General features: G+C 44.1%; 1 protein-coding gene across 16 annotated transcripts in view; it reads left to right on the top strand.

Moving 5' to 3' along the window:
* Positions 1-23,418, top strand: part of tns1b (tensin 1b) — a 185,824-nt gene that overhangs the window by 151,692 nt on the left and 10,714 nt on the right. For 13 of the 16 annotated variants that reach the window (XM_047370744.1, XM_047370750.1, XM_047370745.1 and 10 more), the window contains 8 exons: positions 11,370-12,842; positions 13,624-13,704; positions 16,792-16,973; positions 17,050-17,188; positions 18,906-19,001; positions 20,582-20,762; positions 20,951-21,978; positions 22,219-22,305. In XM_047370744.1, the coding sequence (XP_047226700.1) occupies positions 11,370-12,842; positions 13,624-13,704; positions 16,792-16,973; positions 17,050-17,188; positions 18,906-19,001; positions 20,582-20,762; positions 20,951-21,978; positions 22,219-22,305 (3,267 nt within the window). The remainder of the gene's footprint in view (positions 1-11,369; positions 12,843-13,623; positions 13,705-16,791; positions 16,974-17,049; positions 17,189-18,905; positions 19,002-20,581; positions 20,763-20,950; positions 21,979-22,218; positions 22,306-23,418) is intronic. The other 3 variants (XM_047370751.1, XM_047370760.1, XM_047370754.1) reach the window with 2 other exon arrangements.

Genomic DNA, 23,418 nt, shown 5'->3' with positions numbered 1-23,418 from the left:
TATACAGTTCAATAAAGGTTTCTGCCCATGAACACATGCAGGTGCAGCAACAATAAACCAAACATGTCTAACTGGGAAAACGGGAAACGTTGCAGACAGAAAGTTGCTTAACCTTCTGGTGCATTCAGGAGCCACTGGGTGTCGTCTCTCCAGCTCCTCATGCATGGAGCTGCTGCTGCTGCTGGGCTTTGACCAATCACAGCAGCCATATTGATTAGGTGTAACACTTGTTGCTGAATGCATGTCTGACACCTGCTGCCTCAGCATTGATGAACAAACTTTAACTTGTTTGAGCTGAAAAAGTGTGGCTTTTAGAGCGGACTGTGAACATAAGTCTGAATGTTTTACTTCATATTAAAGCCATGAAATGAGCCCAGCAGTCAGCCTGAAGGGGGCGCACTCATGCCCCAGGCTGGTAAACTATAGAAACTCAGAATAAAACAGAGGAACAATCAGACATCCTGGAAGAAGAGCTGCTTTTAGCGACTGGTGTGGCTCTGAGACAATTTTCTGGCTGTGCAAAACCATACTGGGTTTTCGATGAACCCGCTTAGAACCGTCATTGTAATTGGAACGTCCGTGGTGGAGAAAATGCTAAAACAGTAGTCTGTTGTTAGCCGGGGACGCTGCTGGTTTCTCAGTTCTTTGCTCATCCTGAAGCAACCAGTAGGATAACCACAGAGTGAATGCATTGCTGGAACCAGCTCCGGCTAACGAGATTACTAGTTTTACTGGTTTTAACCATTAAACATATCTTCTGCCACAGAGATCTTTTAGAAATATCCAGAACACCAAAACCTTCATCCTGTTGGAGTCTTTACAGAAAGAGATGTGAGCCCAGATTACGTGTTTTCAGTGTGTTCATAGGTTGGTTCACGTAGATCACGGCAGCTGATCTGTGGTTCTGACCGGGCTCAGCAGCTTCTGTCACCACAAACTTTAATGCATCTTATTGGGATTTTATGTGAGATTGATACAAACTAGTGCATCACTGTGATGGGAAGCGAAATGATACATGGTTCCAAACATTTGTATTCAGCCACTTTTTATCTGATACTCCCCAATAAAACCCAGTTCAACCAGCCGCCTTCAGGACTACCGGATCAGTGACCAGAGTCCAGCTGTGTGTCATTTAATCTGAGTCTAACTGCAGCTGTTCTGTTTTGGCCCTCAGAGGTCCCTTAGAGACCAACCAGCAGACCAAGGAACCCAGCAGACAGGTCAGGGAGAAGGTTCTGGTTCAGTTTAAAGCAGAGTTAGGTTCTACAACAATATCCCAAGCTCTGAACATCTCCAGAGCTCTGCTCAACTCTTCATCTGGACATGGAGAGAGGATGGACCAATTGCAGACCTACCAAGACATGGACGTCCATCTAAACTGGGCAAGGAGAGCATGGTAACTCTGGAGGAGCTACAGATATCCATAGTTCAGGTGGGACAATCTGTCCATGGGACAACTATTGGTGGTGCTCTCCATAAATCTGGTCTTTCTGGAAGGCTGATGACAAGAAAACCAGAAGAAGTCCTGTTTTTAGTTTGACACAAGCCATGTAGGACATACAGAAAACACGTGGAAGAATGATCTGATCAGAGCCACTGGAGGAAAACTTACTGCACAACACACTGAACGCATCTTCCACACAGAGCATGGTGGTGGTAGCATCATGCTGCGGGGATGCTTTTCTTCAGCAGGTTTAGGGAAGCTGGTCAGTGTAGACGGGAAAATGGATGGAGCTAAATCCAGGATAATCCTTTGAGGCTGCAGAAGACCTGACACAGGGGTGAAGGTTCACCTACCAGCAGGACAACCACCCTAACCATACATCCAGAGATCCAGGTGGCTGAATACAAGGCATGCCACACTTTTCAGATTGTTATTGGTAAAAAATGTAGAGCTATGAATCATTTTCGTTATGATGCAGCACTTTGTGTCAGTCCATCATATGAAATCCCAATAAAATTGACTGAAGCTTCTGGTCAGAACATTCCAGATGATTTCTGGCCTTTCAGACTAGTGGAAGCTCAGCTTCTCCCCAGACAGAAACATGGAGCCAGATTGTTGTTTTTGTTTCCTTCACAGCTTCAGGAAAAAACTCGGCAGCAAAATTCCAGCTTCTTTTCTGAAAAACATGGAATAAAAAGGGTTTTTATTCCCAGTTTTTCCTGTTTCTGTCGGAGCTGCAGGAGTTAAAACAGACTCTGCTCGGCTTGTGAAGCTGATTTGTGGACACATTCACCAGTGGGGCAACAGAAAGTCAGAGTGGGTTTGTGCACGCTGCAGCTCTGCTGGGTGGTGCTTCAGATTCCTCTTTGCAGCCAAGGATTTGTCTGCTGCCGGACGTGTTTTTCCCTCTTTCTATCACGCTGGAGAGAAAAACTGAGGACATGTGAGTAGGACGCTCAGGACTGTAGCGGAGATGTTGGCAGCGAAGCAGAACCTCTGATCTACTCTGTTCCTGCAAATTACTCATTAACATGAAGTTATGTTATCATTCTTGTTCAGCTTTTAGGGAATCCTTCTAAATGTTTTAACAGGTTGAATTATGTGAATTTTAATCTTTTAGAAATGCTTTGATCTACTGCTGACATCTTTGCTGCTTTTTTATGACTTTGTTTTATCTTTAGTGGTTTGATCATTGCTGGGACCTGATAAAACCGGCTCTGAATAGACAATGAGGAGGATAAAAACAAGCCTCCATTGGTGTCCAACTATGTGTGCTTCACACAGGAACAGTTGGAGTTTAAGGTTCTGACCCTGAACAGTTTGGGAAGAAGTGATTTAGGCAGAGGAAAATCTTGTATATAAGGCACAGCTTAGGTTTAAAGCATCCATCAGACTTCACAGACCAACCTCCTGGTTCAGCTGTGGTCCGTTTAACAGCGGTACTCTTACCTGAGTGCAGCAGTCACTTCATTATGGGAGTAATATCAAAGAATACACATAAATGTCCAGGAAGGACCTCAGTGTGTTTGAAGCTCAAACTTCTCCAAACGTGACCTTGATTTTCTCTCTGTAAGCATATTTCCTCCTGCCACAAAGTTACTGTTTAACCCAAGCTTCAATAAGACGCTGTCGTTGTTTCCATCCAGGAGGTCAACATTTCCTCACTGATCTCATGCATGTTAGCTCCAGGCCGTGTTGTTGTCCCAGCAGCCTTGACATTTGTCCAGCTGGAGTCATGAGCCCGGTATGTCTGCCCTGTCGAGCTTCTGCAGCCCAAACAGCAGCGCTGAGCTTAAATAAGTCAAACTGACGTTCAGCTTAAGATTGGAGTGATTTAAACCTGCTGAGGATAGAATGATGATGCTGATGCTTAGATGTTTGTGGCTTAAGGCTGGGTCAACAAGCCCCAGATGAGATGCAACTGAATGATTGAAAGAGTCTAATATCTAAAAACACACAACTGTCCAGTCAAAACACCCACTTTTCTTAATATATAACATATGACGATCATGTTTTCAGTTGTTCTGGAATGCCGACCCGTTACCAGATCTAGGGTCCAGTGGTTTACTGAAGGAACGCTTCTCACTTTCCATCATGAAATAATACCTGAACCTGGCAGTTTGAGTTTTTCCCTTTGATTAGCAGATGTCCTTAATTACTTCTGAACTTGAAGCAACCAAGCAGCCATCTTGGTTTGAAAGTATCACTGTAGTTTATTGTGAGACTGGGTCATTCCTCCAGGAGGACACTGAGGTGCGATGTCTTGATCTTTGTGTTGGCAACAGGCTTCCATGCTATCAGTCCCTTAGTCTGGTGCAGATCTTTGGGTGGGTTAGTTTACTTTGACTCCAAGCAGCTCTGGTTGCGTAATGGCCAACCCCGAGAAATAATTGACACAAAGAGAGAACAAGTGCCTTGTGTTGTGGAGCGTCCCTGTTTAGATCATAAGGGGCCACGCAGACAGAGGGCTTCTGCCGGGCCACGGAAGATATTGAGCTTCGTTAACAACTAAAAGCATGGTTTAAAAGATTTCTGTGCTGGACCTCCAAGCTGAACGTCATCCAGGAGAATTACTGATTTATTTCTCTGTTTTCTGTCATTCTGTGAGTATTAGAGTGGTGTTGCTGAGGTTCCAGAGTGCTGGTTATCTGCTGTCCGTTATGTGTTGGAATGAATGGGAGCTCTGTTGTCTCCTCATGGATACGTCTTTATTCCAGCTGTTAGGCAGACAACCCACTTTTTACAGCTGATTTGTTTGTTGTTCAGTAGCTGCTGACTTACGCGGTTTCCAAAAGAATCCTAAATGTTTGAAGCCAAGTTAAGATCATCAACTTTGGTTTACAGTCGTCCTCCCAACATTCACACAAAGAACATGAACACATGACTCCTTTGGTTCTGCAGTTTTATTTATTGTCCTACTGGCCCATGGGACCTGTTAATGTGGGTCATTTATCTTTCTGAATAGGCTCGTTCTAAGCTGAGCTGTGAAAAGAAACTTGAAAGGAAGAAAGAAGCTGAGGCTTCTGCATGAACTCATTCTGGTACCACTGGGAAACCCGCTTCGTCTCACCTCTACTCTCTTTTGTTAAGGCCCTAATTTGAGGAGAAATCTTTTGACACGCCCATATTTCCTAATCCTTGTCATAACAAACTATTCTTCATCCCACCTGGAACTGTTTTATTATCACGAAATGACCATTTCATTCATGTTGGTACCACAGCCTGATTCAGTCCCTGATCGCAGTAGATTTTGGTTTATTGTTAAATTCTTATCAATAAAAGATCAGAAAAGGAGAAAATCGCTCCATCCAAACCATTGTGGTCCTTTGTTAAAAATAATCACTCCCTGAGCCTAATAACTGCTTGTCCCTCCCTCGGCAGCAACAGCTGCCATCAGGGGTGTGTGATAACTGGCAGCAACTCTGCTGCATCAATGTGGAAGAATTCTGACCCACTCTGCTTTGCTGAATTGTTTTAATGCAGCCAGTCTTGAAGTAGACCACTTCAGAACCCTTATCATGTTCTTTCCGGGCCATTCCAAAATTGACTTTCTGGTGTGCTTTGGATCGCGGTTCCACCCAATAGCCTAAATGAATTTAAGGTCACAAACTAATGGGCGGAGCAGAATTCATGCAGCCCAGACCTTGACACTACCACCACCATGTTTGACTATTGTGATGTTCCAGCTGAAATATGCTGCTAGTTTCACGCCAGATGTGGACCTTCCAAGAAAGTTCTACTTTTGTCTCGTCTGTTTTCCTAAAGGGATCATCAAGATGTTCTTCGTGGAAATGTGAGATGGTTCTTTGTTTTCTCTTTGCTCAGCAGTGACCGAATATACGTGAGAATAAGAACATGGCTGTGGGCTGACAACATTAGCTCTTCACGACCGCAGTCAGGCAGCATCGTTGAGGATAAAACTGCAAAAATGTCAAGATCTTATTTCCATTGTGGACCTCCAGATACCCAACACCCAATACAAACACAACAAGAAAACAGCAATATAGATAAAAAACGGACACATCCCGAGAATATACAAAAATCATTTACCAAAAATATTAAAATAAAATTACGCATTAGTTTTTATAAAGACAGGCTTAAACTACATCTGGATGGTCTAATGTAAAAGCTGCGTAACCGCTGAACTTTAAATGGTTCTCCTTTCAGCTAGTCCAGTCGGAAGTACCTAGATCAGAGAAGATATCGGCCAGTTCCTCAGTAATCCTGATGTTTTCTTACAAAACCTTGGTTCTAAATATCCTGTTTGAGCACTTTAACATTTCTACTGCGTATTCCATAGTAGGTCGCGGGGGAGCTGGTGTCTATCTCCAGCAGTCTATGGGCGAGAGGCGGGGTCACCCTGGACAGGTTGCCAGTCCATCGCAGGGCAACACACAAACAACCATGCACACACTCATTCACACACCTAAGGGCAATTTAGAGAGAGCAATTAACCTAACAGGCATGTCTTTGGACTGTGGGAGGAAGCCAGAAGCACTTTAGCATGTTACATGTATTTATTTTGGTGATACATTCTGGTCAATTCACTGCCAAGACCAAAGGAAATCTGGTTGTGGATCTTTGAGAAGTTTTTTCTGGTCTGGTCTTAACTTGGTCTGAACTCTCAAGCCTTGGGCTTGGTGTTGATAAACTCTGATCTTGGTCCTGACTTTCTATCAAGCTCTCAAGTCTCGGACCAACCCGATTTCTTTGATCCTGGTCTTAATTTGACCATAATGGGTGCTGTTTTAAACACAATGCTGCACCTAAGGGTGTTATCTTTCGCAACCTTTCATTTGTGGTTCCTTTCAATTTGCTGACATCAGGGCTGACGATCAACAACCTCCGCTGGTTTGTTCCATTACCTTGTCCTTTATTTTTCCAGTCCTGAGTGGTTTGCACTTACAGATATTGACTCCCTGCAGCCTCTGATGTATAATTGATGAGCTGCAACATAAGTGCTTACTGGGACCAGTTTCTGTACTTGCAGTGGGCCAGTTATTTGGGGTCAGTGGTTTGCTAAACTTTACTTAAACATATCTGTACATTTAAAAAGGTACTACCATTAGGAGTTTTCTTATCTATTAACTTAGGTTCAGTCTTCATACAGTCATTTAATCCCCCTGAGAACATGTTGCAGATCTTGTGTAATCATTTTCAAACCAAAATTATCGTAGTAAGTATCATTGAGCATAATTAGCTTACAGTAAAGGCAGCCTTGGTTTCCTCCATGAACTTTCTCCAAATACGGCAGCAGACTAAACTTGCATATTACAGCATTGCACGCAGCCACCCAGGCTCTTTATACTCTGGAGCAGATTAAATGTAAATACATGTAGAACTATTCTCGTCCTGCTATTAGTGGTTGCAGCACCGAGGCCGTGGGGAACGTTCTCAGAACATGTTTCATCATTGCTTTTTATTAATGCGACCTCCAAAGGCCACCAACACAAAGAAAGGAACCAAGACGAGCAGCACATGTGTGTTTGTGTATGTAAGCTACAGGAGAAACATGCTATTTCCGTTGTAAGAGCGGGATCTACAGCCACCGGGGTCAGAGGTCAAAGTTTAGAGATGAAGAGGTCACACAGTTGCACCATCTGGCTTGCAGCACCTCAAAATATCTGGCACCACCTAAACGTGCCTTAGATTCATTTTGGCCGAATTCATCTATAAAACGTTTGACAGCCAGTTTATCAGCTGCTTTCTTGTTTACGAGGATCTCAGACTGATCAGAACCAGTTCAGCCTCGGTTCTCTTAAATATATGAGTTCCTGAATACAAATTGTCACATTTGAGTTGGAAGTTATTTACCTCCTGTGGTGTTTGTAAAAGCCCATACAACACATGGTCCGTCTCATCACATGGAAAGTCAAAGGTTATTTGTAGAGGCTTATGTGGATTCATTTCAAGCAAATGAAAACAGCAGCAGACACATCAGCGCTCACAGAAGCCAGAGCAACATAAATAGTCAGCCGGTCCGAAAAGAAAGTGTCAAGTGTCAGATTAGATTTCCCGTTGTACAAGTCGAGATCCTGCTCATTAGTCACATCTAGTTTGAGATGGATGACTGCAGGTTTATTTTACGTGAGCTGGAATCATCTCAGTCATCTTCATCAGTGTAAGGATAAAGAGAGGACTTGGAGAGAAACAAAGAAGTCTGTAGGACAGTTTTAGCCTAATTAAAGTGTCTGTTTTGTTATGTAATCTGTATTCACAAAACCTGCTTTGAATTGGTGTAAAATGAATTTATGAATAAAAAGGCAAAGGTTATGCAGGGGCCGGAGTCTTGCTTCTTCTGAATGATTCATTGTATTTGGTCGAGAAAATACAAGTACTGTTCTTCATGCTAATATGAACAGATGGTTCCTGATAGCTCCAAACGCTCAAGAACTTTCACATATAGAATGAATCTTTAAATGCTACAATGCAGTTGAATAGTTCTCATTCTTGTTTCTATATAAATCAGAACTACAGTTGTTCCAGTTATTCTGGTTTCTCCATCTGCCTGCAGCAGGGTGGAGTTTTCTCCTGGTCTCCAGCTTGCAGAGAGCTCGTTAAATCACTCTTGTTGGATGAAGTACCTCTTTCCATTACAGGTGTGTTTTTTAACTCCAGCAGGCTAACAGAGTTGCATCCAAGTGCAAAAAGAAAGCTTATTTTTATTCATAATTGTAGATGCTTACATAACTCTGGGATTATTTAAAATGATCAGTATAAACAAGTGTAAATGTCTGAAATAAAGGCCTTTTTCTGAGTATTTCAGCAGAATTAGTGTTGGAAGAAGTAGGTGTGTGTAAAAGAGTCAGACCTGATAGGCTGGATGTGGCTCTATGAAGCCCCATTCTGTGGAATTCGGTGGCCCCTTAGCCTCCACCTACATGCACCATCACGCAAGCTGTTGTGACAGACCTCCCACATGGACACACAGAACAGGGGCAGCTTTTAGACCAGGGTGGACCACAGAGCAGCCTGCAACACCAGCAAATCTGAGCCAGACAAAGTCCTTCAACAGAGGGAGGGGAAGCAAGAACAGAAGCCAGAATCAGCTCCAGAGTTCCCGGGGCTCCGCTGCAGGACTTTTCTACCTTTTGGGAGTTTGGGAATGAATGGTTGTCTGGTGCTCACACAGGTAGGGGATCAGCGTCCTGCTGTGGAGGTGTTTATGCTGTTTCCAGATCATCTTCAGCTTTAGAGTCAAATGTGACTACAGGACAGGTGATAAAATACGTGCTGAAATTAGAGAGTGCAAAAGGCTCTGCTTTCACGACTGATGTCTATGTTTATCTGCACGGCTGCTGCATCAAACATGTTTGTGCGCTCACGTCAACGGGAGTGTGCGCACAACTTGGTTCTCACTTGATATCCGATTGTTTTTACGAGTTTTATAAATATGCAGTGATGCTTTGAATTGGAGCCTCCTGTCAGAGTTGGGGACATGAGGGAATAAAGCTGAAATATCAACAGTCTGTCCCAGCCTGGTGTCTTTCTGCATGAGATTCTGTGTTCTCTCCATGCATGCATGGGTTCTCTCTGGGTACTCTGGATTACACTCACATTCTAAAATCATGTCTGTTACGTCAACTGGTTACTCTAAACTGTCCTTAGGTACGAGTGTGTCTGTGTTGTCCTGTGATGGACTGGAGACCTATCCAGGCTGGAACCCGCCTCTCACCCAGTCATTGCTGGAGAATCCATCCGGACTAATCCTCACTGATTAAATATGTTGGCGAGTAGGAGGCAATTTCCCTGTGGTTATTGACTACAGTTGTTAATTGTGCTGCGACTTTGACAAACCCTAACATCTGATTGGTTTACCTGCACAGTAAGTGAAGAAGACTGATCACATGTAGAAAACGAACTGATACGAAGCAGATAAACAGTTGATGATGTTTATGTTTAAAACCAACATGAATTTGACACAAGAAATCAGCACCCACTGGGTCCCAAACTTTACTTGCTGCCATATTGGCAACGGCCCCACCTGGAGGTAGCTCCATGTTCTTAAGGTTGAGCAAGCCGAGGCTCAACCAACAGGTTCTCGCTGAAGATCTCCCAACTCCCCTGGCCTGTCTCCAGGACTGTGCCCAGGTTTGTTTTCTCCAGTCAGGATAACCTGCTCTTTTGGTTGATGTAGACTGCCCCCTCCAGGCCAGGGGTGAGTCTTCGCTTCTAGCAGAGCAGGTCAAGTATCTCGTCTTGTTCACAAACTAATGGCATGATGTAGCAGGAGATGGATTAGCAGCAACATCTGCAGCATCACATCCATCACTCAGTCTGTTGTGATGGAAAAGATCTTAAAGATAAATCTCTGGATCTACTAGTTCCAAATATCCAAACCCTCAGCTATGGCAGATACAGATGATCGCCACATGTACAAGATTCCAGATACAACGGGTTGGACTGAGTTTCCCCCGTAAGGTGGTCAGTCTTTGCCTCAGAGACAAGAAGCTGCATCATCAGGGGCGCTGTAGAGCATACTGCTGCTCCACATCCTAACGAGTCGGCTGAGATTATTCTAGGTTTTGATCAGGAACACCTCCCTTGCAAGCTTTTCCAGACATTTCCCACTGGAAAAAATTCTTGTGGGAACCCAGAATTCGCTACAACAACTTGCTATCCCAAGAGGAGCCAGATAGAGAGGGATGTGTGGGTTTTTCTCCTGAGCTTGTTACTGCAGCGTGAATGGATCACATGGTCATAGCTCCGTTGTCCACCAGTTCTAAGATATTTAAAACAAAAAAAAACTTCCAGCAGATCCAGAAAAAACTCTGTTCTAACAATCAAATTCACAAAGCAAGCACTACTTAGCAGATTTATTTATGAAATGTTTGCCCCTCCATAAGTTGGAGTTTTATTGACCATCTAAGCTTCTACCCAAACATGGAGGCATTCGTTTTTTATAGCCGCCCAGATTGTGTAATTGTGAATGTGCACCCTTCCCTTGGCAGCCCGCCTCGGGTCAGCCCTGGAGACCCAGGAGACTTCGCAGTGCCCAGCTAGTGTACGCCCACTGAGCTCCATCACAGAGGCCTGTGTTCACTAATGCTGCGATGAAGATAGCTATAGGTTGCAGAGACACAGGCAGCATCTTTGTGCAGCTTCTGTCTCAGCTGGAAAATCAGAAATGGATACACGCCCATGCTTTGTTTTGGGTTATGTTGGTTCTTGGGAGCTTTTGTGGACGAGGAAAGAACCAGGTATTGTTTTTATCTGAACTCTCACCTATGCATGACAAGCAGAGAGTTGTCCAGTTTTACAGTTCTTTAAACAAAAGAAACATTTACATTCTATGGGGAAATAGATTGTGTGATCAGTCTACACTGGCCCACAATGTTCTGATAACCGAGGACAACTGGGCTTTGTCTGGGGCTCTGTTTTTAACTTCATAGGTGCCTGGTGTGTGTGTTTGAGTTTTTTCTGGCCTTTCTTAGTCAGTGAGGGGAAAATTTCCAGTGATGACTAAATCTTTCTGACTGGGACACCCTACATTTTCTCACGACTTGCCTGCAGCTGAATGTGAAACTTAGGGCTGTAAATACAACAAAAATCATCTTCTGATGGACCAGTATTTGTCAGATGTTACATATTTATACATTTATCCAAAAAAAAAGCAAACTCTGATGATTTCATCATATTTTCCAGAGCGAGTTGCATTAAATGTTCATTTTCTGAAGCTGGTAGAAAACGTGGAAATGAGCCAGGAGCAGCGCTGGCTGTCCACTATCTGCTGAATACCGTTACTTCTTAGCTGCACACACTTTTCTTCTCCACGTCTCGATGATTTCTTACAGTTGCCTAGTCACTGTGACTCCAGAAATGTGTGGGCAGCTGAATATAAATGGGTTCTGAAGAACTGAGACATTGTTGCTGATCCGGTTGAGTCTGATCAGGCTCTAAACAGACTTTGTTCTATTTGTTTCAGACGTCATCCACACCCAAGGACCCCTGGACGGGAGTCTCTATGCCAAAGTTCGTAAAAAGGAGTCTGCTGAAGGAACGGTCACGTCGAATGGCCTTCCACCCACGGCTGTTGAACACGCTCTACCTGCCGGTGACCACGCCCTGTCAGTGAGCAGTGATTCAGGAAACTCCACCGCCTCCATCAAAACGGATCGAACGGATGAAGCCGCATCAGCCCCTCAGGCTTCCACTGTGAGTCAGACACAAACCACTGTGGGTGAAGAGTTACCTTTAGTCCATCAAGCTCCACCGGCCCAACAACCAATAAGTCCCAAGGAGAAAAAGGAGCTAGAGCAACTACTGAGTGGATTGGAGGGGCCCTTGCACAGACAGGCCTACCTGTCTACCCCAGCATCTGCTGCTGGTGCAGGAATGCTTCACCTGGTGCCCGCCCAGGTCCATGTTAATGGGCACAGTGGCATTGATCGTGAAACGGACATCCTAGATGATGAACTGCCCACCAGTCAAGAGGGCAACAGTGTGGACAGTCTGGGGACATTTTCTTCCACAGATGGACGAGCTACACCAGCTGATCTTTACTACCAGTCTGAATCACCTATTAACGGCCAGGGACCGGTTCCGTATCTGGAGCGCAACATCCCAGAGAAACCTCTGGAAACCGTCCAGCCACATGTCAGCAGATCTGATAAACCTACTGTTCTAATCCCAAGTGATTCGGATAATTACATGGCTCCCCAGAACGGTAGCCTGTTTCGCTCTCGTTCCTTTGGTGCCGACCCAAAGTCCATGCCAGAGGCTCCCGCCCGCACCACCAGCAGCAGGGATGCTGTCCAACGTGGTCTCAATGTCTGGCAGCAATTTGGAGTTCCAGAGGAGCCGGTAACTGAAGGCGTCACTTTTAGCCCACCTCCATCTGTATCGATGTCCACTCACCACAGCCTGCCACAGTTCCCGCACCGCCACAGTGCTTCTCAGGAAGAGATCGAGCAATCTATTGAAACCCTCAACCTACTCATGATAAACCTGCAACCTGGCCGTTCAGTCGTGTCAAAATCCCAAAGCGCCCCACTGAGGGAAACCGTAGTGACCACGCAGCCGTCCTTCTCCCAGAGCCAGACCAGACTGTCCCACCAGACGGATGCTGCTCTTCATGTTCCTGCTCCTGTGTCCAGCTTGGCTAGCCATTTGTCAACAGCTCACACGTCATCTGGGAAGCCAGGTTCACCAGAGCCCACACCTTTCCACGGATCTCCAAATTACTCCACTGCAACCAGCAGCTCATCACAAGTCCTTCCCTCTTCAAGCACCCACCTTCAGCTCAAACCCATCAGCACATTCCCAACAAGTATCCAGACCCAGCTGTCAGATGTTTCCCAGTCCCAAAGAACCCCAAGTGCTGCCTCATCTCAGCCCAGAGACGGCGAGCCAGATGACATTTTTAATGTGGAAGGTCTGGTGGCCCAGAGAGTGGCAGGTAAGACCCATTTATTTATTGTTTTAGAAATTATTGTTGTACCGCTCCAATGTGCAGAGTGGCGATAAAGAGAGTTTTTTTTTGTTAAGCTTTTCTAGCTCAGTTTGTCAGTTTGTTTTTGGGTCAGAACTTGTGACTAGTTAAACGTGAAAATGATCTGGAAATTATTTGTCATGGTTTGAATATTTCAGGTTTTAAAAACTTGGAGTTTTGACTTTTTTGAGCCACAGTGAGGAGATCCTAAAGTCCGCACAACTTTAACAGTTTTTGGACCTTTTATTTGTTTATGAACGTCCTTTTTTGCCTGCAGGACAGAAACTGTAGAGGAGAAATATGCCTGATGCCATTATATGCTGAGTTATAAACAAATCAGTTCTGCCCTTATCTTATTTCCTGGCCGTTAATATCACTTGGCCTGAAACAGGAAGAGTCTTCTAGTCCAGCAGGTTGACAGTGTCCAGATAAAAGCAGCAGACATCCTACAGATGGCTCAGCACAGTCAACATGAAGCAGAGTGATAGAAAACACGAGCCACGAGGAGGCGTTCTGGAATCACAGTTATGCTTCAGTTCCTTTTATTGCTGTTTGAAGGTTTATTTCACTGTTTTATTTTAGTTTCGCTGTCATGTGAGCAACTTTCTATGTTCACATTATGTGAACAGGAGCAGAAGATGTCTGCTACCTCTTCCTGTTGTTTTCAGATGAACTCATCCTCCCTCTGCTCATCTTCCTTTTAGTTTTATCATAATGTCTTTCTTTCATCATTCATGTGTTTGTCCAGAGTACTCGGCTAGAGTCCAAACCATCAACCCCAGCATGACTTCTTCTCAGTCTGAGCACCGCCGCTCTCACTCCCTCTCGGGTTGGTTCTCCCATCCGGTCTGAAGAAACAGTTCAGGAAAACAGGAGATGGTTTTCCTTTGTTCTGAGCGTTTCTTCAGTCCGAGTTCAATTCTCTTTCTGCCTTGGCTTTTCAGAGTGGTGGGCTTTGGTTTGCTTTGAATCCTTCCCCTCTTCTTTCATTGTGTGTTTTTGTTTCCCCTCTTCTTATTTCTGTCATTCTCCAGTTTGAGAAACATCCTCATCATTTGTGTTTGTTCTGAGCTGCAGTTTCCTTGCTAAAAGGTGAAGGAGTGGTCCAAACAGTAGAGCATGAAACAAACAAGCTGGAGGGAGAACGTTAACGTTTCACCAGAACAGAACAGAGGAGGAACAAAGGAGGCTCTGTGTTTCTGCAGGAGAGAGTGTCACAGGATCTGTTTTGCCAAAGTTGGGGAACAATGCTGAAGCCAGGATACACTGGCCTCATTCAAAGCCACTTTTATCACTCGTATCGTTTTCACCATTTACAAAAGCAGACAAAATGTAAAACGGAGACCGCAGTCGTCCTCGTTGCAAACATCAGTGAAGCTGTATTTGTCCTCTGAGAACCGGTGACCCAATCCAGACGTTTAGGATCCTTCACCACAGAGGAAGATCCTTCATAGTGATGCAACACAACCACAGACTGTAGAGTTAATAGGATTCATGTTAGGTAAGAGCTGTATTTACTGTGTGATGAAACAGCAGAGAAGGCATAAACAGTCCTCAGCCTTACCTTAAACAACCTCCAACAGTAGCAGGTGTGAACATCTGAAGAAGACACATCGATCACCTGTGGAGCTTGGTTTTAGAAAAGCCGTCATGCTGCTTCCACAGGATAATCAGACTTTAAATCGGAACGATGTAAAAAAACAGAAGAAAAAGCCTTTGGGTTCTGGTATCAGCAGCTGTTAAGCATTAGCTGTCACCATGGTACCAGCATACTGTTTGACAGCGGTGTGCCGTGGGGAGGCGTATGTTTTTGACACATTTGGGCCTCAGTTTTCAGTCTCTGTCTCGGTGGGCGTTTCCGTTTCAGACCGTTTTAAAACCAGGAAAAACTGAATATGAGGCGCTGCAGAACAGCTGTTCAGATGTTCTGTTCTCCACCATTTCCACCCAGTCCAGAGATAATCTGTCTTCATCTATTGCTGAAAACATGCATTCATCTGTGCACAGCTCTGTCTTTGGTGCCTGCAGAAGAAAACTATGGCAGCAGAGTCAAATGGCGTTCCACTTTAAACTTCCAATTACAAAGTGAGAGGTTTCCAACGCAGCCCAGAGTTACTATCCTTGTGTAAAAAATTTGGTGAAAGTTGTAGAAATATTATGTTTATTTGCTATTTTGATGGTTTATATTAGAATAAACCAGTGGAGCAAACACACAGGACTGTACGTATGCTCCTCTAGTGTTTGAGCGTGTAAAATGGAGAGATATGTAGTTACTGCGAGGATTATCTGCTGGTTACCAACCACAACAACAAGCAGATCCGACCTTTCAGGCTTAGGACTAAAACGGCGCTCAACTCAGCTGCAGCGTCATTCCCACAGGAGGAAGCCTCGATGTTCTAACTTAAGATGTGGCTGATTATGATTTGACCTGCTGATAAGGATTTTAGTTTATTTTAGTCATGAGCTGCAATAGAAGCAGGTATAAGAGAGGACATAAGAACAGCATTAGAAATGTTTTTCTCTGGCCTTCCTTCCTGGTCAGTTGTTGCACTGTGGAGAGCAGTCACAGTAAAACAGGCTTTTACTCACATTTTAAAACAAAGAAAATCATTTCTAAGATATTTTACATTGCCTTAGATTCCAGCAAGTAGTGCAGCGAGAGCAGTTAGCACAACTAAAACCGAAGTCTGAGGTTTCTAGACAACGTAGATCCTCACCTTAACTCCGAGGTATCTAAAAGGCTGCCAACATTTCTCACCAGCATGCTCAATGGAGCAGGTTTACTGTAACTCATCCTTCCTGTTATCTGCTGGAAGTCTTTCTCTCTCGCAGTACGTATGAGCTCTGCTTCTTGTAAAGTCTTCTTCAGTCCTAACAGCAATGTTGCCAGTGGGACCTGGTGGCTCCCAGTATCGTTGTAGGTCCAACCAGTCATGGCCAGTCACTCTGAAATTTCCTGAATCTTTTCATCGTAATATTTTCCTCTACATCTCTAGTTTTACCAGCCTCTTTTATTGTCTGCGATAAATTAAATTTCATAATAGATTCCAGCCTCTTTTCTAAAGGAACAGAATAAATAATTATTTTCATCATACTTATGGAAATAAAACTAATAGAGATGCCATGTTTCTTCTTTTAATTCTAGTTTAAAAAGTCAAATAAGATAAATTTAAAGAAAGAACAACGTGGGGAGGATACTTTTGCTTTGTTATGGAGCCATATTTGCAGCCAAAAGCAAGAATTGCATCCAGGTTTCAATGATTTATCTTAACTTTGACAAGCGTACAACATGGTCACCGAGGAGCGACTCATTGGTTTCCTCCCAGGCTCGTTAACATGTAAAGTAGCCATTAGACAGTAATTATTCCTCCTGACGAAACCTTCAGGGTAAACGGCCTCAGCACAAACGCAATCAGCTGAAATGTTCTTTGTTTTAAACCTGTTGGGTTTTTCCTTCTTCCTCCCATAAGCCAGTGTGAAGCAGCTGGGGAGGGTCTAACAGACTGACTCTGTGTTTCTGCATTCATGCTTCGCTTCTCCAAACGTCCAGGTTACAGTTTGTTGTGTATTTGCAGAAAGAAATTAACTCCCGTCTTGTTTGTTTAATGCTGCTAGCTTTCTGCCTGGCTCTCGAAGTTTAAGCAGATTAATGAAAATCAGCTTACTCACCGCTTTGAGGAACTGCCAGTGTTTGATTTTAGGAAGCGTATTTGTGCCTCTAGTTTTCCAGGTTTCCAGGATTCAAGTTATTGGAAATGTCAGCAGCAGAGTGGGTTTGTTCATGATGGTAAAATGTTGGTGTCCAGTTTGCTGTGCATTTGCTCCTTTAGTAACCATTCTCAGTGTGCATGTTGAACATGAAGCAGGGAGCACTTCTCCTCTCTGATCTTTAACACTTATTTATATGTCACCTCAGGGGTCCAGGCCCGTTCAGTACCTTTGGATGAAACAACAATCCTTCCCCGACGTCGCATCACCAGTGAGGGACACTCCGACGATGCTCTGTCCCCAGATATCCTGGTTCGCTCTCCCATCCGGTGCGTTTCTCCAGAGTTTGTCAATGCCATAGCGATGAACCCTGGAGGACGACCCAAGGAGGTAGAAAACATGCACTGGATGCATCAGAACATTTTTAGAGTGTTTTTGTTCTGATCTGAATTTTCCGCCTCGTCAGAGAAACATGCACAGCTACCGGGAGGCCTTCGAGGAGATGGAGGGAGGCCCTATCAGTCCTACACCCACAGCTGGTGGTGAGGCGTTACCCCAAACCCCCACCTTCCCTGTCTCACCGCAAACCCCTTACTTCAATCTGTGTAAGTCCCCCCTCCGGCTGACAGATGGCACTGTGGAGCTTGGACATAGATAATGAAATAATTCTATGAACTAAAGACAGAATTGATCTTTAAAATTCAGAAGACTGTGAGTTTATTTCTTTCTTTTCCCACATCTGGTGCAATGTTTGGAAGTTAAATTGCAACAAAGTTTTCTTACTGTTTTAGATATTTCCCTCATATGAAACAACTCAGCGGGAAAGAAAGTTTTAGGGATATTAGTATAAACTGATATAAAATGTGATCATTCCTTCTGGATGTTTAATTTCCTTTCTCCATTAGTGTCTTATAGGTAATAAGATCCTAAAATATCCTAATTCAGTTCTTCCATCTGTTCCAGTTAATCTTCAGCCAAAGATCACCTCTAACCAGTAAAACTTATGTTCTTCAACATTTCCGTTGGATTTAAACCTTGCTGTAAATCCCAGTTTTATATCCAGATATTAGTCTGCTTCCTTGCAACTGCATTCCTAGCTTTTAGAAACTAGAAATGCAGTTTAGTTCCCCTAAGCAGGAAGCAGCCGTTTTCTCAGCTAGACATGAGATGGAGTCACTGGTAAAAAAGACTTGTTAAACCTGTTAAAAGTGCATGTTTGAGGGTCAGTGCACTCGCTTCTCAGTAGTAGGTGCTGAAGTTCTTCACGTCTCTGCACACTCACACCATCTGTGATCAGAGGTGCGGTTTCAAAGAATTGATTGGGATTCTTTGGTAAGTGGAGGATGCACGATGCTCCGAGGGCGTTCCACCGTCCCACAGTCAGCCATCCTGACCCCCGACCCCTGTCTATGCGCCTGAGTGTCCCTTTGCCCATCACTTGTCACAGCCCTGCACTGCTTTGGCGTGAGAGCCACACGAGAGCAGCACTAGGATAAAACTGCAGACCAGTCAAAGCTTACAATGAAAATGAAAATGATTTCTATAAGTTTTTACAAACCATCTGACCTGTCAGCAGCTGCTGCTCTGCGTGTTCCTGGGACTGAGTTCCCGTTGCTGCCTTGTTTCCCTGCAACAGCATCCTGCTTCTTCATTCATTGTTGTGCAACACATTTTGTTTTGTAATATAATTATTTTCAGCATGAAACAAAAAAGAAATGCCTGGTTTTTCTTTACCTCAGTGATTCACCGCTGAGTTTAGCTGTCGCATCGCCCTTAGTTTATTTCATCTTCACCCAGTAAAATAGACCTTGTTCACCTGATCTTAAATTATTTTCTTAGTTGTTTATTTTTACCTGGTAGAAAAAAATCCACCCGTCCATGTCGGACTGAATGTTCAGTCCAACATATTCAGTCCTTTATGATCTGACGTTTTGGCATAAAGAAACCTCTCAGTTGATTTATTTATCCCAGTTTTAACCTGGATGTCTCAGGACAATTCAATTTATTCCATGGGTTTGCTTTGGTGTGACTCGGTGCTGCCATCTCATTTTTAGCACCTTGCTGTGCTGGCAGTGGGAGTCAGGTTGTGTCAAGAGTCCGACTGAGATCGATCACATGCATGTTTTGATCCTCCATCAGAGCATGAAGCATGAGAACACCCACCTGAACATGTTGCTCTCTGTACGTTAACCCACCCAGACATGTTGACATCTCTTTACCTGGTTGGATCATGTTGCTATAAGTCAGATTGTGTCAACAGGTGACAGCTGTCAACGTGGCTGTAAGTCTTTGTGTGCTGCTAACTGTCCCATTTCTCTCCAGGTCGGTCTCCTCCTGGTCTTGCCAAGACTCCCCTGTCAGCCCTGGGCTTGAAGCCTCACAACCCGGCAGAAATCCTCCTCAACCAAACAGGCTCAGGTTGGTACTGAAACCATGAAGATGTCTTTGGGGTCATATGTCAGGAACTACTGCACAGGGGCGTCCTAATTAATGTAAAAAGACACCGTTGAAATGAATGTTGACGTCAAAAGGATGAGATGTTGGTTTGACTGTACAGCTGTGAGCTCAAGGAAAAAATACACGACCAATGCTGGAACTGTGAATTCTTCACCATGTTATTGTTTACAATGTTTTGATTCTGGGTTATCTCCAATGATGCTGAACAGAGGATGAGAGCGATGAAAGTGAGGAAGGTAAGGGTTGGAGATCCTTGCTGGCACTCAAGTTTATCATCAGTAGCCACCTCATTTATCTTGAAGGGCATTTATCACCATTCCAGAACCTTTTCTAGATGTGTTCAGGCTTGAAGCTTTTAACAGATTCATTCATTTTCATTTTCAAAATGTAAAAAATAATCTAAATAGAAAGGCCCAAGGCAGCCAAGAATACAGAGGAACGTTGGTGCTGAGTGACAATGTTAAGTATGAAAACTAAACTCGGGCATCAATGTCACAGCAAAGTCTGCAGTTTGAATGGAGTTCATGAAGTTTTATTGAGATTTAGTTTCAGCGAGGACTAAGAAGTGAAAACAAACAGCCTGCACAGATTTAAAAGCTCTCTGTGGTAAACTCAGCCTGCCTGTAATCTACCAGAGTGAAGGAGAAGAAACATTACGTTCCTGGTAGTATTCATGTACGTCTCATTTCTGTCCAGTATTCATGTGTCAGCGCTCCCATTTCTCCTGCTGTGTCTCCAGCATACTTGATATTGTGCAGTGGTTTTGCAAAACTCACTTTTTTACACATAATCACTCCGTATTTTACTAGAGAGGGTTTATGGCAGTACAGTAACATACCTATGAAAACAACACTCACACTGCAGTTCATTTTAGAACATGTTTCTCCCCAAAAATATACTTCAAGCTGTTACTACAAGGAAGGGTATTTATGGAGTCAACGTTCTCTGCTTTCCTTGAAACGTTTGGCTCAGACAGAAATAAATGCTACTGCAGCTAATTTTCAGTAAGAATGGTTTTCCCGCTAAACTTGATGGCTATAAACAGCTGCAGCCACCTCGGCGGTCTGGCTGTTGTTCAAGCAATCCGTTATAGCCGCATTTTATTGTTGTTTTCATCCTACAGCTTTGGGGTTTTCCTTCCCTTAAATCTAGGATTCCAACTGTCCCGTTCCCTACCTGCGTTTCTCTCCACAGAGCTCATCCACATTTCCTGGATGGATGATTTTTTGTAGGATAGTGCTCATTCTATCTTTTTCTGTCTCAAATCATTGATTTATTTTTTATATCTTCAAGGTTTAAAGGTTTTCTGGCTTTTGATGATGATGATATGCCCTTTAAGATCCTCCACAGTTGTCCTTGTCAGCGTCATTTGTATTTATTAATCTTTTCTCACCTATTGGTCAAATAATTCCCTCCATTGCATAAATTACTCGCTGAAAGGACAAATTGTAAAGGCATAAATCAGAAACCAATCATCTACAATGTGCAGCATGAAGCTGCTCTAAAAATTGAAGTCATTCACTGTTTGTTTTCTTTTCAAGGCCCAAGAAGCTATGTTGAGTCTGTGGCGAGGTCAGCAGTGGTAGACGGAGAGTCGCCAACATCCCCACGGAGCCTTAGTCCCCCGGGAGACACCAAGAGTCAGCAGAGAAGTCCAAGCCCAACCACCCATTCACTGAACCTGCCTTTATCCAGCAGCAGTCCCATCCAGAACTCACAGGGGTGAGTCATTTACTGTGTGCCAAGTCCTGATCCTAGAACTAAGCTACCTAGAACTGTGGACATCTTTAAACTTTTAAACAATTACTCACAGCTCTATAAATCTTCAAAGTAAACCTGAATGATTTGGGTTTGCAGGACATTTGTCAAACTAAGATATCAACTAACAGACTTCTCCCACTCAATTTTAGTGATCATCTCCAATCAGAAAGCAGCATTAGCACTCCCTCCCAACCTACTGTTGATTCTGGGTTCCAGTCGCACCCTACAGAGAGGTCATTCCCTACTCATACTCCATCAAATCAAGACCTAAATCCATCCACTTCTCCCTACCTGGACTCCAGCTCTCCAACTTCTTCCTATCTTGGATATACAACCCCAACACTCTCCTATCTTGGTCCTAGCAGCCTACTGGGAAGCTATCCAGGCTCTGATCCCAGCCCGCCTCTTCCAGAACCTTCCAAGATTGTACTTAGCCATGAAAGTCTCCGGCTACATCCCAACATCCACAGCTCCAACTACAATCCGGTCCTCCTGCAGCACTTTAATATTAAACCAGACGGATCCATCCAACCAGGTCAGAAATCCCCACCTAATGGCTTTGAAGTAGTGATGACAGGTCCTGGTGGCAGTCCGATCCTTGGTCATCATCGGTCTCAGGGAGCACAGAGCAGTCCAGTTCTCAGCAGACAGGCCTCTTTAGGACAGGTATCACAGCACAGCCCGGTCCTCAGCAGGCAGCCGTCTTTGGGTCAACCCATCCAGAGCAGCCCTGTGCTTAGCCGACAGTCATCTATTACACACCCTCAAGGAAGCCCAGTGTTGGGCTATCACCAATCTGCTACACAGATGTCCCAGAGAAGCCCCAGTTTAGACCGTCATCCCATGCACAGCGGGTACACTACACCAGATGAAAGACACGGGAACCTGTCAAGACAGAGTAGCTCTTCGGGGTACCAGGGACCACCCACTCCCTCCTTCCCCATTTCATCTGCAGGCTACCCAGATGGAGGGATAGGCATAAGTTTCAGGCAGGGTAGCCCAGCCCCTGGTTTCCAGCCCCAGCTCCCAGAGAAGAGACGCATGTCGAGTGGTGATAGACCGAATGGATCCCTGTCCTATGGGACGCTGAATGGAAAGATTATGTCCCCAGCGAGTGGAGGAAGTACTTCTGGCTACTTCCACACCCTCTCAGACTTCTCACGTTTCAATATGCATGGTAAGAACATAGTTTTAGAGAAAATAAATTAATCCAGAAGTTCAGATGTTTCTTTTCAAGTTGATCTCTAACAGAACGGATGTATGTCTGAATCTAGTTACAATTGATCATATCCTCACAATGATGAAGTAATAATGTAATAACGGAGCTTTTAAGCCTTTTTCCTTGAGTGTAAATCATCTCTTATCAGAAGCCTTTCAGCAAACAAAGGATCTCATGCTAGTTTTATTTTTACTGCAGATGGAAACCCGGAGAGCAACCTGAATGTTAAATTTGTTCAGGACACAACCAAGTTCTGGTACAAGCCTGACATCTCCAGGGAGCAAGGTAAGCTGCTTCTGGACCCTTCACTGTAATGGTTGGTTTCAGTGACTGAGCTCCCATGTTCAGCCTCCTTGGGGTAACTAGGCTCCAAACAATTGTTGTTCCTCAGATTCAGGAGGAACAGTGTGGCTTTTATGCTGGCCGGAGAATAATTGACTAGATCTTTAACTTCACTGAACTGCTCAGAAGTTCATTGGAGTGTGGTTGATCTGTCCGTGTGAGCTTTGTGGATCTGGAGAAGGCTTACAATTGCAACCCTTGAGGTATTTTGTGTGGGCTGCTAGGACAGTATGGGGTGTCAGGATGTCCTTTATGAGCTATCCCATCCTGAAGCTGTAGACATACTGGTCTGTCTATGGTAAGTTAGTGGTAAATGGACTGGATTTATTTAAAGGTTTTTAGTCATACTGACAACTCAAAGCACATCTTACTAGAGCCACATTTACCCATTAGCACTCAAACACGCACATGTTCATACAGATACGCAGATCAGTAGGGATCTTGGGGTTAAGTGCCTTGCCCAGGGGCACTTTAACATGTGACAGAAGGAAGCTGGTTTCAAACCGATTGCTCCACAGACAGCCCTCACCTACGGTCACAAGATATGGATCATGCCTGAAAGTAAACGATCCTGCCTACAAGCAGCTGAGATGGGTCTTCTCTGTAAGGTGAACAGACACAGCAGAGAGCGTACGAATCCTCATCATCTTAGGGGAGCAACACATCGAGCCACTGCTCCTCCACATCAACAGCAATCAGTTCAGGTATCTTATCAGGATGCCTCCTGGACTCCTACCTTAAAGAGGTTTACCAGATGCGTTATTTTATAGAACCAGTTACGAACTGGCTCTAGCACCAGCCCTGGGTAAGAACTGGAACCTCTGGTGAACCACTCCAAATGAAGCTCATTCCTACCCCCCAGTGGGTAGGAATCATTGTGTGCTTTACTGTACCTGCGTGGTTAGAACCAAACTGAACAAATTCCCACAGAACAGATGATTTATACAAGTTTTTGTATCAAGCTTTATGAATACTTGTCTAATATTTTTGCTTTTTTAGTATTAAAAGCTGCTGCCACAAATCCCTAAAGCCACATTTTTTGCATGAATCAAGTGA

The sequence above is a fragment of the Girardinichthys multiradiatus genome, chromosome 7 (genome assembly GCF_021462225.1).
Source record: "Girardinichthys multiradiatus isolate DD_20200921_A chromosome 7, DD_fGirMul_XY1, whole genome shotgun sequence".
In the NCBI taxonomy this organism is placed as follows: Eukaryota; Metazoa; Chordata; class Actinopteri; order Cyprinodontiformes; family Goodeidae; genus Girardinichthys; species Girardinichthys multiradiatus.
Note: the sequence above shows the minus strand (reverse complement) of the source record. Positions and strands in the feature narration are given on the sequence as shown.